Raw genomic sequence first — 14,700 nt, forward strand, 5'->3', positions numbered from 1 at the left:
TTAAACCGATGAAATACTCAATATACTTTATTGCATTATTAGTTAAAATATTTCATAATTTGCAATATATTTGCATTTTATTTTTACACTCAGATTAAATCAGTGTATATACGACTCGTGTAATCGAATTCGCTAATAAAATCCGTATAAGTCAATGCATCACAAATCTTTTAGTCATCAATAATCATTATCGTAAATAGTCACAGATTTGAGATCAGTTTGTAAAATCAGCTCAATCCAGGTATACTTAAATCAGGAACAGTCATATAAACTATTATTATCCCTATAATGCTTACGATAATCGCTAAAATCCATGCAATGTAATACTTATTTCTCGCGTTTTCTTTGGATTGTTTCGAATTCTCATATTTGTCTTTCCTCTTTCGTCGTGGCTTGAACTTTTTCTCGAATTTTTCAATCTCCTCTCGATTGCGCAGCTCCTCCTCTTCCAGCTTTTTTGCTATTATAGCCTCTTGAGCCTCTTTTCTCTCATTTTTCAGTGATTCACATATGCTATCGCATGCTACGGTAATCTGCTTCTTTTGAAGAAGTGAACAAAGAAAATCCTTTTTGATTCGTTTACACTTACACCATAATCTGACTTTCTTGCTGCATCCTTCTCCACCTTTGCATTCTCCTGGATGACAATCATTGATACAACGGTGGCCGCATCGGTACTGAAATAAAAAAAAACAGACTTTATTTCGTTAAAAGCAAAAAATAAAAAATAAAAAATTTTAAGAATATTGAAGAAAGAATTTATACATACACTAATACTCAAAAGTATTTGCCTTTCTAGTTTTCTTAATTAAGAAAAATAAATTTCAATCTTCTTTCTTTTCTAGATGTTATACTTAATGTTTAATGGTTCAAAATTTTGCATTTTATATACATAGAAAAGATGCAGTATAAAATTAGAAATTAATAAATTATTGGAATTTACATTATGTACAAAATAAGATACGTACAAAAATCGGAATGCAAATACTTTTAAGCGATAATATATTTTATCAAATATAAATATAAATTACATTTTTTGGACATTGATTTCCGCATTTGAATAATTCATCCCGTTCCTTGCTCATTGCAGACGTCAAGTTCACGCAATGACGATAAAGGGTGCTAATACCGCAATGACAAGAAACTCGCACCAATTGTTTACATGGTTTACATGGCGCTGGGTGACAAGGTTGCGGACATGTGTGCGTACAACCAGACGGTCGTGTGAAACTACACTCCTTCTCGCATTCCATGCATAAAATACCATTGTTGGACTCGTTGTCAGAAGTCTGTAATTTATGACAAGTCAAATCGCAAGTGTGATTCTTGCATGGTAATAGCTGGCCGCAAAGTCTGCCGCAGGAGCTCGGTTTCGACGTGTGACACGGCCAAGGACGCGTCTCGTGATCACCGAGACAAGTTACAGGCACGGAAACCTCACATGGTGGACATGGTAAAGTCTTCAGTTCCATAATATCCTTTGGTTTTTCCCAGGGTCCAATAGGCTGCGCCTTTACTCCGTTCGCTCTAATCTTCATCCAGACTTTGGTGTGACAAGTGGCTGGGCAAGAGTGAGCACATCTCTTGTGCGTCAATGCGCAAACCTTTTTACACGGTGGACATGGGCCTTGATGACATTTGTGTGTTTCTCTCTTGCTGTGATGGCAGATAGGTGGGATTTTGCAAGATTTGTGACATGGAGGTGGCTTGATTCTCTTCTTGGTACCACATGGCACCGTTATCTTGCTGCTACCACATCGACACTGTATAGTGTCCGTTCTGGTACATGGATAGCAAGGACCACTGTGGCAAGGTGCAGTGCATTTGTGCTTACGGCAGTTGAGCGTATTCTCGCACGTTTTTTCACAGTGGTTGGACGTGTTCTTCAATATGCAGTCGCAGCATTTTTTGTTGCATAAATGTCTACCGCATAAGCGCATTTGCATGCATTTCTTGTTGCAGTGGAACTCCTTCGCGCAGGCGATCTCTTTCGTGTAACTACCACATCTACACGTTTTTGTTACGACTTCCAAGCATTGACCACAACGATCGGTATGGCATCTCATGTTGCAGAAGTGCGATCCGCAGTCCAACAACTTGCCGCACGTATCTCCACACGTTGGCACTTGCTGCCGCCTGCAAGAAATTTCGTATCGTTTTTTCCCACAAGGACAATATCTATTCTTTTCCAGGGGACAGTTGCCGCAATCGCCGGGTAGATGACAAGTGCTTTCACAGCTATGTACATTACAAGAGAATTTCCTATTGCAAGGTTTTTCGCAAATCCATATACCCTCGTAGCATTTCCCTACTTTCTCGTTATTCTTACAACGGCATTTTAGTATTACTGTTTCTACACAAGGAGAACATTCTCCAGTATGACACACATTATTGCAAGTGTGTGAACAAAATTCATATTTTTTATTGCACACAGTTCCGCAGCTCCAGTTTTTAGCATTGCAACGTCGCGGTTGCGCCGGTAGCTTGCCACAATAACATTTAACAGATACCATCTTAGCGCAGGGTGGACATGGACCAGGATGGCAAAGCAACACGCATTTGTGACCGCACTCTGGTTGCAAAAGCTTGCCACAGGCTTCACCGCAAGAATGCGGAATAATCCATGGTTGATACTGAGGGTCTACAGACTTTTTACAGAAACATTTGTACGATCTTGGAATCTGATCCTGATCATATTCCATACGGCATTTTGGGCTGTAATACGCATTTTATTATATATTATTATATATTATTATATATTATTAAATAGAGGTTTTGATGTGCTTTTCATGAAAGACATACCAGGCCCAGATCGGTGTGATTCCTTTAGCCCGTTTGCAGTTCAAACTGTCGTTGATCCAGTGTAGAATGCAAGACATGTGTAGAAACGCATAACACTTGTCGCAATTCCATATCTGCATAGAAGAAAATAGAGAAGATAATAAATTGCTCTCATCAGCCTTGTTTAGTGCTATTGAAATCATATCATATATATTTTAAACATAACTTTAAAATAATAAAATCAGTCAATATGATATACATATAAAAGTTTTGATTGATAATAAAATTAAAAATTTTCTTTTTCTATTTACGTATTAATACTTATATTGAAGAAAACTTTTACTTTATTTATAAAAGATTATCTAGCCTTGCATATAATATTTAAAAACATATTTAACGTGTAATAAAAATGTTAGCAAAATAGTAACATGTTGAGATAATATATTGTATTGTTTAAACATACTGGATCTATTTTCTTGACAGTGGATATACATATCAAACAAACAGCACTGCTAGTTTGAAAGGAATTCACCAAGTATGATATCACTTTTTCAGCATCTGTGGTCTGTCCTTGATATGCTGACAATACTTTGCCCACTACATTTTGGACATCTTCTTCGTTAGTTTCCTCGTCTTCACTAGATGAATTCAACAACGCATTGGCTTCCAAATGCTTTTCAATAGACAGTTTATTCTGTGCTTGAGCCCTCTTAAATTTCTGCATTTTGAAATTCTGAAATTAAATAAATTAATGACAAACTGAAAAACTAATTATGAAGACAATCTATCAATTTATATAACTATGTACAAGTTATGCTAATAATTCAAACTGCAATAATTTTATTTAAAAAACAAACAGACTGTGATAAACAATTCTAATATGTATATATAATATACATCTCGAAGCAGTCGATATTGAAAACATGTATTGCAATTATCTAAATACTAAAAAAATTTTATCTTACAAAATGGTACATGATTTTTAAGCACTGTAAAAATTATGTAATTGTATATTAGATACAAATCACAATTTAAATGTTTATGTTTTATCATCGAGTCTGGCATTTCATTGGAATAGATAGTATTTAACTATCCGGCAAGTTGCTATGATTTCTTTCAACAGCAGAGCTCGATTAAAAGACGAGCAAATTAACAATTAACCTTGACCTACATTTACCAGTTTTTCTCTCTTTTTTGTCGATTTCAACTAATCATATTTGATCATCAGCTATCAAACTATCTTCGAGATATCTTTATAACTGTATGTGCAGTTTTACCACACGTATACGTAGGTACACTTGGCGTCAGGGCCGTCAGAAATGCCTTCACACTCGGAGACTATAATAGCTGTTTCCGGATGGAGTCGCTTCTAGCTATTCGTATTCCATGACTATTGATTTAAACAGAATTTTATTTTATTTTAGCTTTAGATACTCAAGATTTTAATTTTTCTTTAGAAAATTTAATTTTCATGATTTATTTACTATATTCAATTTCTAAATTCTAGGAATTCTCTATAATATAATTCTGTAATTAGCTATATACAAATATTATGATTTTATAATATCCACACAACGAAATTTTTAGAAAATAATATTCTGGGAATTTTACAATTTTGTAAATAATGTAAATAACAATTATCGTTTTGTGCAAAATATTGTAATATAATTTTATAACATCTACAATAAAAAATTATTGACATTTTTTAATAAAATCTTAAGGCACTATTTTTGTGCTTACAAATCACTTGCTTCACACATACGTTTGCACAATTTGTAAACAATAAATTACTGAAAGTTATTGCGAATGTGCGTGTAACATTAATCTCAGATGTGTCAGACTTACATTTACGTTACAACTTTGTTAGCAATGAGATCGTTTTAATGTTAAAAACTACACATAATATGCAAAAATGTTTGTTATTATACACATATAGCTGCAATGTATGAAATAAATTTGTGCGCTTAACATAATTTGAATTTTGCAGCGAGTGAGGTACTTAGTCTATATAGGTACTATGTCTAATCGCATATACCATACGAAAGATATAAATATATAATAAATCGCATACTGAACAATGGAATGTTGCACTTAAAACCTGCTATAAATGTCGATAAGTGCTACATCAATACATATACATATATTATGTAATGAATATATTAAATATTCAAAAAAATATCTATATTAAATATATATATTGTATATATATATATATATATATATATATATATATATATATATACTATAAAATATATTTTTCCATTTATATAACAATTATTATTATTTTAATTGCAGTTATTCTATTATTATGGACGGATACAAGATAATCACTTGTAAGTATTATTATATATCGCATAATTTATAAAAATCTAATATTTTACAGTATATTATGATTTAAAATCGTTTAATTATTAACTTAATGCTCTTATATGCAAATGGTATTGTCGTGTGATTATACTATCAAGATATAGATGTGACTAATAATATTTGATTTACGAACACATTCAAGTGTATTAATATCTCGTTGTTATTAAAAAATGTACTTTAGCAATTTAACAAGACAGTACATTTCAATATATAATAAATAACGAACGAATTTTTGCATTATTTATAATAAATTTATAATAAATGATAAAAAATATTAAGCAATATTATATCAATTTATAATTATTTTGATTGTTGTCTGTGTGTAAACACTCCGTTCATTTTTAAAAAATTGTAATAAAAAACTTTCTAATTTTAATTTAACAATTTGGCATTAAAAAAAATAAATGTCATCATCTTTTAAAAGTAATTAATGCATCTAAAAACTGAGGTATAAAAAAATAAATATAAAAAGATTGTGTCGATTTTTTTTGTATAATGGTAACTTAAGTATTAAACAGCTGTTTGTGGTACTCCTTGTACTAAAAGTGTTTTGCTTTTAGCTTTTGGCAGTGCAGATTGACTCAGTGTCTTTGTCATTTTAGGATGACCATTAGGTGAGCTAGTGATGAAACCTTCTGATCTCATATCTTTTAATGAGACATTAGAATTGCTACGTAACGAAGGTGTAGAACTGAATTTTCTGTTATGTGCTAAACGTTCTTGCAGTCTCGTTTCATTTTGACGCGGTATTCGGGTTTTTACAGGTACATCACGATATTCGTATATGTTTTCTTTAGATGAACGTGTTATATTCTCGATTCCCTCGGAATGCTCATCGTCTCGTACCATCAAGATGTCTCCGCTATAGTAGTGATCAGATTGTCTGTGGAGAAAATAATGCAAAAGAATACTGTACACTGTATATAGAAAAAATGTATATCTAATTGTGAGTAAAAATCAAGTCAATATTTTATTATTTAGTAAACAATACCCATTTCTTGTAAATTATATAAAAATACATACGCATACGTGCAACTAAATAAATCTAAGTAAAAGTTAAGTTAATAATTTAATCGCTTATTTTATTAGAGAAGGCTCCGATTGCACACATGCGTTGCTAATAGGCCAATTTAAAAATAAAATATTCTCATTGATAAAGCAATAAAAAATTATTAGTATCAACTGATATGAGTGGTGTATGCAATCATTGTAGGCAAATGGGATCCTTCCTTTATATTATTTATACTATTATTTACTTTGAACCTTTGTCCATTTTTCATGTGAATTATATAATATTATATAATAATATATGCAAACATGTGCAACTAATAAAGCAATATGTGACATATAAAATTATGTCTAAAGTATCGTTTATAAATACCTGCACGTATCCTAGCAGCCTTCGTTTTGCTAATTGTAAGCAGGAATAGAGTTAATTAGCAATTTATATTCAGAAATGGTTATATAAAAAGACAAAGAAACTGTATCCTGCAAGGACTGTGTCTATAAACCAGAACCAGTTTTTGCATGCGCTACCGTTCGGTACAGCGGGTGCAACCGAATGAAGCTGTAGTCACATGGATTTGGTTCTGTTTACCTTTTCTTACCTTTTGGCGTTACGCCAAAGCATACAACACACCACAGAAAGTACAAGTAGCAACAGGCACGCCGTCGACATCGACCAAAATGCGATTTGCAATGGCTGTTTAGGTTCCCACCAATACTGTAATAAAAATTGTAAGTAAGAACAATTGATATAATTCAATAAAGCATATATATTATATTACAATGTCTTACTTCTGTAACGGGAGGATAAGTAGGGACAAGGTAACCAATAACAGTCGGTAAATACATGGACCAGAATGCGCTCTCAGTTTGACGATAGTTTATTTGAATAGAGCTATTGAATGTCGTATTGATATTAAGATATCGCAATTGTCCATGACGTGCGATATCAAAGTGCAATCCCAAGATTTGCGAAGGCGTTGGATTTCTAGAATGAAATTTTTAATAATTATTGCATTTTCCATTTTAATACAAATAAACAAATCAGCATTATCAAATACATACCCATATTTTGCAAAATTAGAATACGCCATCATGAAAAAGTGACTCATATTACGATCACTATCAGTCCACATTTCTCGACTTAATCTCCATTTTTGTGGGAAAAATTCTGTGTTAATAATATTTTATTAGCAGATATTATGCAATGAATTAAATATATATGTATATATACATCTTTACATACATTTACATATATATGACAGAAGAACATACCAACATCCATAAACGGTGCTCCCGTCAGCCACAAAAGCTCAGTATCATGAGGTACTCTAGCCCATTGTGGCGAATAAAGTGATTCTATCGAGGTATTTAAGACATAGAGATAGGTCGGTACGTGTCTTTCTACCAATAATTTTGCTATTTTGTCATATGGTGCAACATAATGAAAGTCTGATAAGAGCTAAAAATATTAATATAATAATTAAAGTCAATAATTTTACATAAAATTTAGTTCGATATTTTCCCACTACTTACATTTATATATTGATCACGTACATGCGTAACATTCATTGGATCTGGCCAATATGTATACATATATTTTATTGCTTCGTAAATACCTTGTGGATTTAGAGTATAATTATATCGAAGAACTAATTCCCAAATCCTTTGATCGAATACCTCAGGAGTTATTGTGTATTGATTTCTTGCTAATGTAATATTATTTTCTGTAAAATAAATATTATGGAAAGTAATTTATGATGTCATATGCAATTGAATAATATAAACTTAGTAATAGCAGTAAAATATTCGAAATAAAAATATAGCTGCTTTCCTTTTAAAAAAGACAGTCGACACAAGAGTATCCTTTTATCTTTCTTAACATAAATAACAAAGATACACTTGACCTGTGTTTCTTAAAAGGAAAACAGTCTAATAGTTAAATAAAAATAAATAAGACAATAAAAAACATACTTATAATAAATGCTGCTTCTTGAGTTGTGACACCAGCCATGTAAGCCAAATCTTTCCTATATTTGTGAGCTTTAATACTTTCTTCTGGTGTTTCTGTAAAAAAGCGCCAATCAGATGCTCTCCAATCTTCATACCAATCATCTCGAGGTATCGTAAAATTGACATCCAGCACGGGTGCCCACGGAAACATTCCAACGTGTGGTTTTAATTCAGAATTACTTAATTCAAGGAAACTACGTCCATCTTTTAAGCATTGTACTAATTTCCAACTACTCTCAATACTACAACCGAGCATTTCTGCATATACTCGAGATGTATTTTGTGCTCGATATTTGTCTACTATCACCGCCCAATCAGCTAGAGCTGAACCCGATTGCGCTATTACTTTTGATACCATCTGTCGAGTTCTATAATAAGATAAAATAAATTTAATGTACAAATGGTTTATAAAATATATATAATTAAATGTCAAATTCAATTACTTTGGTGCAACCATTAACAATCCCGCACTCGCTGCTCCAGCACCTGGCCCAAACAGTGTTATAGAGTCAGGATCTCCGTTAAAGCTAACTATATTGTCATAGACCCATCTCAACGCCATAGCTTGGTCAAGAATTCCATAGTTTCCAGGGCTATTCTCATCTCCAGTACTTAGAAATCCTAGAAATATAATTAATTTTACTAATTAATATATAACATTTTACTAATTAATACTCTATTTTTTTCCATATGTATATTTTATGTATGAAAAGTAGTGTACTTACCAAGAGCTCCAAGACGATAATTAATTGATACCACTACAACATTGTAGAAGGCAGCTAGTATATGAGCTGGAAATAAATTACTCGCCCCATGACTAAATTCGCCACCATGTATGTAAAACATCACTGGATATCTATTTGCTAACCCATAGCCAATCTACATATACAAGACATAATTTTATTACTTAATAGATTCATTAATTTTATTTTTTTGAATATGGTATACTTACAGAAGGTGTAAATATGTTTAGATACAAGCAATCTTCGTCGACATCTCGCACACCTTTTGTTGCACCAGTATATTCACTAGGCTGAGGACAAGCTGGTCCCCAATCAATGGCTTGTAAAAGTTGCCATCCTCTAAATAGAAAAATCGATTATTTGTGAAAGACAATATTATAAAGTATTAGAAATAGTAAAAAAAATATTTCGTAAAAAATTTTATATTAACCTAGGAGGTCTGGGAGGTTTGAAACGACCTTCTTTAGTAGGTGGCATAGCATAAGGAATACCCAAAAATACATTAACATCTTTTGTAACTCTTTCGACTGCTACATTCCAAGGTCTGTGCCTCGCAAATGGATCGTCATATAATTGGACTTTAAATCCTTGAATTTGACCATAATTTGTATTCACAAGTATGTCTCTGGTTTTTATAAAAAGTTTAGAATCTGGTCTTTCTCTTCCTTGAAGATCTTCGCGCCAACCAGCTAGTATTCCTGGCAATGGAAGTCTTTCTGTGGTCTATTTTAATATATATTTCTATTTTAATATATTTTAATACGTAGTGTTATTAAATCTATTTTCAATTTCAAATCTTATATTTCAGAATAGCTAAATAATTTTTTTTGAAGGAGTTTATTAGATTTATTAAAAAAAATTTTTATGTAATTGCATTTTTAATTTTTTAATTGTGCAATTAAATCTAGAATTTAAAATACAAAGTACAAATAAATAACAAATCTTAATTAATAACAATTGATAAATATAAATAATATTTAATATTTTAGTTAATAATCTGTTAACAATCTGTATAATTTAAAAGCAATAAAAAAATAAAAATAACATTAGTCAATAAATAGTTTCTAAAAAATCATTTTTTTCATTCAAATTAATATTTATAAAATATTAAAAAAAAGCATGTAATAATTTCAATCAAGTGTCTTCAAGATTTACATAAATTGTGATTAATCATTACAGCATAAATTAAATATTAGGTGTAGTAAAAAAGAAATCCATTATTTTTGCATGAAATTGTCATGCAAAATAAATGGATTTCTTTTACACCTAATATATTAATCTGAAGCAAAATGTAAACAAAATATATCATTTAAATGTTTTAAAACAATACAATTTCATCAGTAGGAATTTTCTCACTTACGCCGTAAATAAATCGATCCTCAGGTGCTCTCGTGGGTCCTCTGTAACCAGGCTCCAGATAACTAGGTTGATATCCATATCCATACCGTCTACCATTGTAGACGAAGGTCTTATCTTGCGGCACATATACGCCGTCGCGATTGTAGTAACGGCTGCCAGGCGATATATCCTGTAATATCATTAGATTTATAGTATCTCAAACGCCTCTATTTTAAAATTTATGTATTCATACATACATCCTTTATTTGGGAAGCTGTCAAGTATGTAAATAAATGTTTTTTAATTATATTATAATTATATTATAATTAGTTTATTCATGAATGTGCGCTATATTGATATACATTACAGAAATCAATTGCGATAATTTATAAATCTAATGATTTTACCTGAGTGAGCGCAACGACGCTCGTGATCAGCAAGTATAAGCAACAGCGGACGACGCCATACACACATCCTCCACGCGTGTTGGCCATGTTCTGCGCGTGCGAGAGCACACGCGAAGTTGCTTACGCACCGATCGTGCAGGTGTGGCCTGAATGGGCCTGAAAGTCGCGCGCGTACGTCACGTCACGTCCGAACGGCACGCCGATTCGCTCTCCTCGCCAACTTCGCGGTAAACAAGGAACAAATGAAAGCGAAAGTTTCTCCTTCTCACACTCAACTTATCCACTTATCAATGAACAAGGTGTAGATTGATAAGTGTCGCTACACCTGACTACACCGATTATCGACGATTTGGGACGCGTCAATGGATCCCCGCTGAAGTTAGGTGTGTGTGTCAATACTCGCAGCGTTGTTATTCGTATCACACGGACGAGAATTCTCGCGAGAACGAAGCAGTGAATCATTCGCGACTCAGATCTCGGCGCGTCGTCTTGTCGTTGCGAAATGTTCCTTCGTTCGCCTTCTTCTCCTAGAGCGTTCCTGCACTAAGTAGTCAACTAGCCAACACCCTATCGGAGGCCCTCCTGTTCGCGCCGCGGTGACTCGCGTGGCACTTCAGGTGGCTTCGCTGCGCGCCTCCGTGTTGTGGCCCTTCTCCCCGTTCACCGTCTCTTCCACCAGTCGATAAATGCGAAATGTCACGATTGGTGTCAGGAGAAGCCCAAAGGTGGGAGTGATAAACGCAGTTTGAAAGCGAAAGGCAACGTGCCGTATACTCGTATACTAGATAACTGGAATTAAAACACGATATCGCTTCATCATCAAGATTTTCCGTCATTGAGTTACGTCGGCTTCCTGATAGTAGATTTAGTGTTACATATGTAGTAAATACAAATATAATATGTATAAGCACGTTTAGTAATAAACACGTTTGATAAATATAACGATATATACTTTTCTGACTGAAAAATAAAATGGCTTTTGTTCTCTCATGACTTTATTGAATATTATCTTATTTTGCAGTTTTTGGAATTTGATAACATAATAATATCTCGGATTGTGGTATCTTCTGTGTGTCTTCTTTTCCTAAACTTCAAATAAAAATTAAAATATACAAGTTAACTGCATACAAATTAACTGAAATCTATGGTTTTATTACTTTTGTTTTCCTTCTCTTAAATCCCTTTCTTATCTATTGCAGCTTGAAAACTATTCAAATAAAGTCATCTCCAACAGAAAATGTTGCCACAGGTGATCATTGTCAGAGATTAAAAAAAAAACGTCTCGTGTTTTTATCACGTTAAGTTTAATACGTTGATTGTTATATACATTATACAATTAAGTATAATTTTTTCCTCGATGTTAATTTTATATTAGTGTGTTATTTTAGTATGTCATTTATATCCATTTCTGATGTAGATTAACTTTAATCTCGGTTTAATTTATTCTTTATTTTGTTTATTTATTTATTCTTTATTTTGTTAATTATAAACCGATATTCATAATTAGTTCTTTTAAAATCGTTTTAAATAATATGTCTTAAGATACTATAAATCGGTTCTCTGATTGATTCATGACATTTTAAGATTGTATTTGAGATAATCTTAAATATAAGAATCGATTATAAATACCAGTCTTAGAACTCGAATAAGATAAAAAGTAAATTAAACCAAGATAAAATTAAACTTACATTGTAAAACAGGGCATTAATTATATTTTCTTCATCATAATAAAATTAGAAAATTTTTCTTTTTAAAAAATCGAATCAGTAAATATAACTGGCGTTCATCTATAAATCGCCAGATATATGTCACAATTTACATTTACGAGTCATCGTATTAATAAATTGATAGGAAGAAAATTTACTGCGTGCAATATTTAACATTAAAAGTACAAGGATGCAGTCGCATAATTGAAGACATAATTTTATACAAAAGAGACTTACGGATAATATTTACATCTTTTTTCTTGAATGAACGGAGATCATAGATTCCAGAAGTAAATCTGGTCTCCACTATGGAGACTAGATGCGTCGATACTTCGATTGACTCATTCGCGACTCACACTTTTTCGTTATCTCGTCGAGAGAGACCGAGATTAGAATCGCCTGCGCGAATATCATGCGCTCGAAGCCGAAGATTCGAAAAATGTAATGCAAGAGCCGTTGAGTGTTGACTTGTGAACACTGCAGTTCACCGACTGTGACAGATAGACTAAGAGTAATGGCCAGACCTCAGCTGTAATAATGTCGTCGCGTGCACATACGTCGCGGCAATGCGATGGGTCGGCAATGGGCCGCCTACGCGCCCAACAGCCAGGTTGCGAAATGCGTGATCGAGCGGATGTGCATGATCGCGGAAGAACAGGGGTGTGGACAAAGGGATAGAATGGATATAGTTACTTATTGGGCAAAATTGCTTTTTTGAAGCATTTATAGCGCAGATCCTTTAAAATGATTTACAATTAATTTAAAAAATTAATAATAATAATGCTATAATTAAAAGAGAACGAGAGAAAGGGGAGGGGAGAAGCTTGAGAATTATATATTTCTACATTACGTTAAATTATATTTAATGTTTTTATATTATATATATTATTGTGTAATTATATTAATATGATTTTTAATGATATATTATCTTTATAATAATTGATAATTATTACTTAAATAAATTAAACTTTTTATAAAATAAAAATACGATTTTTCTTACAATTTTACGTATTATTTTCTTCATGATAAATCAAGTTAAATAGTATCTATAACTATATTGATAAATGTACATTTATGCTCATTTTTATCAATTCTAAAGATTAGAAAAAGACGAAGAATAAGTTGAATCGAAATTAAAAGTTAATCTACATTGGTGGAAATGGGCATTAGAATTTCAAGATATTTTATTCGTTTCATACATTTCTTTTCGTTTATACATTTCTTTTCTCTCTCTTTCTCTCTTTCTTTCATATTAGATTTCATAAATGATTTTAATTGTGAACGTGATAAAAATATTGCTGTGTTTATAGAGAATATTTTCCTGCTTTTTTTTTTATATAGAGAAAGTAGCGGAAATGAATAGAAATTATAGAGGAACAATGACCTAGCTTAATCCCCCATCCTTCCCTTTTGCACCGCATATTTTAATCTATGTATGCCCTTGTAAAAGAATGCCATCGCGTGAACGGATGTGTTCCGCAATGAATGATTGGTCGTGGCAGCTCTGCATTTATTAATAATAGTTTTACACACACATGTTACGGGGTTAGATAATCAAACTTTCATGATAATGGTTAATAAATATATGCATAAATGTACGCATCTACGCTGCATATTTAGTTCTTAATATAACTATACATATATTGCAAGATATTTAGGCCAGAAATAACAAGATGTTCTTTATTTACTTTCATTTGCGTTTGTCGACAAAATTCTTGATATATTCATTTTCGCAGCGTTTTGACAAAAAAATCGCTTGTTTTCAAACAAGATAATTGTGTTCGCCTGTTGTATTCTAGAATATAATTTGTATCAGCATAGTATTATCGTTTCAGCGAATTTCAATCACTTCTTGATGCACGCCGCATGTCGTATTCGCACAGTCATATCGTATTTTTCAATAAATTTCTGAAATAACTTTCTTTTAAACTCTTTCACTCCTTCATTCACTCTCTCATATATTCATATATTCATTTCTCATACTCATATTTTCAATACTTTTATATTATTTAATTCTTCCGTTTGTAAATATAGAAGTTAGATAGGATTTAGGAAAATTAGATAGGTAAGTATAATACAATGGACTTTACATTGTCAATAATACTGACAATTCTATTTCTGATCGTGTGCAGTATTAGGTGTGCAAAAGATACATTTGTGTATCTATACTTGTATTTGAAATACATTCGAATTGGAGTATTTGTATTTATAGATATATATTTTCACATGCATCTGTACTTTTGTGTGTGTGTGTGTGTGTGTGTGTGTGTGTGTGTGTGTGTGTGTGTGTGTGTGTGTGTGTGTGTGTGTGTGTGTGTGTGTGTGTGTGTGTGTGTGTGT

General features: G+C 32.2%; 2 protein-coding genes across 2 annotated transcripts; both read right to left on the reverse strand.

The window, feature by feature from the left end:
* Positions 1 to 227: 227 nt before the first annotated feature.
* On the reverse strand, positions 228 to 3,505 carry LOC105618746 (NF-X1-type zinc finger protein NFXL1). Its single transcript, XM_012200278.1, has 4 exons — positions 3,245 to 3,505; positions 2,803 to 2,915; positions 1,032 to 2,715; positions 228 to 677 (listed from the first exon to the last, which is right to left on the reverse strand). Exons 1-4 carry the CDS (start codon positions 3,503 to 3,505, stop codon positions 228 to 230), a joined length of 2,508 nt encoding a protein of 835 aa, XP_012055668.1.
* A 2,153-nt stretch (positions 3,506 to 5,658) lies between these two features.
* On the reverse strand, positions 5,659 to 10,449 carry LOC105618747 (neuroligin-4, Y-linked). Its single transcript, XM_012200279.1, has 12 exons — positions 10,270 to 10,449; positions 9,340 to 9,632; positions 9,119 to 9,248; positions 8,892 to 9,045; positions 8,610 to 8,787; positions 8,128 to 8,534; positions 7,690 to 7,880; positions 7,429 to 7,615; positions 7,219 to 7,324; positions 6,946 to 7,141; positions 6,756 to 6,871; positions 5,659 to 6,031 (listed from the first exon to the last, which is right to left on the reverse strand). The coding sequence occupies exons 1-12, from the start codon at positions 10,447 to 10,449 to the stop codon at positions 5,659 to 5,661; spliced, it is 2,511 nt and encodes an 836-aa protein (XP_012055669.1).
* Positions 10,450 to 14,700: the final 4,251 nt, after the last annotated feature.

Source organism: Atta cephalotes, assembly GCF_000143395.1.
Source record: "Atta cephalotes unplaced genomic scaffold scaffold00018, whole genome shotgun sequence".
NCBI lineage: Eukaryota > Metazoa > Arthropoda > Insecta > Hymenoptera > Formicidae > Atta > Atta cephalotes.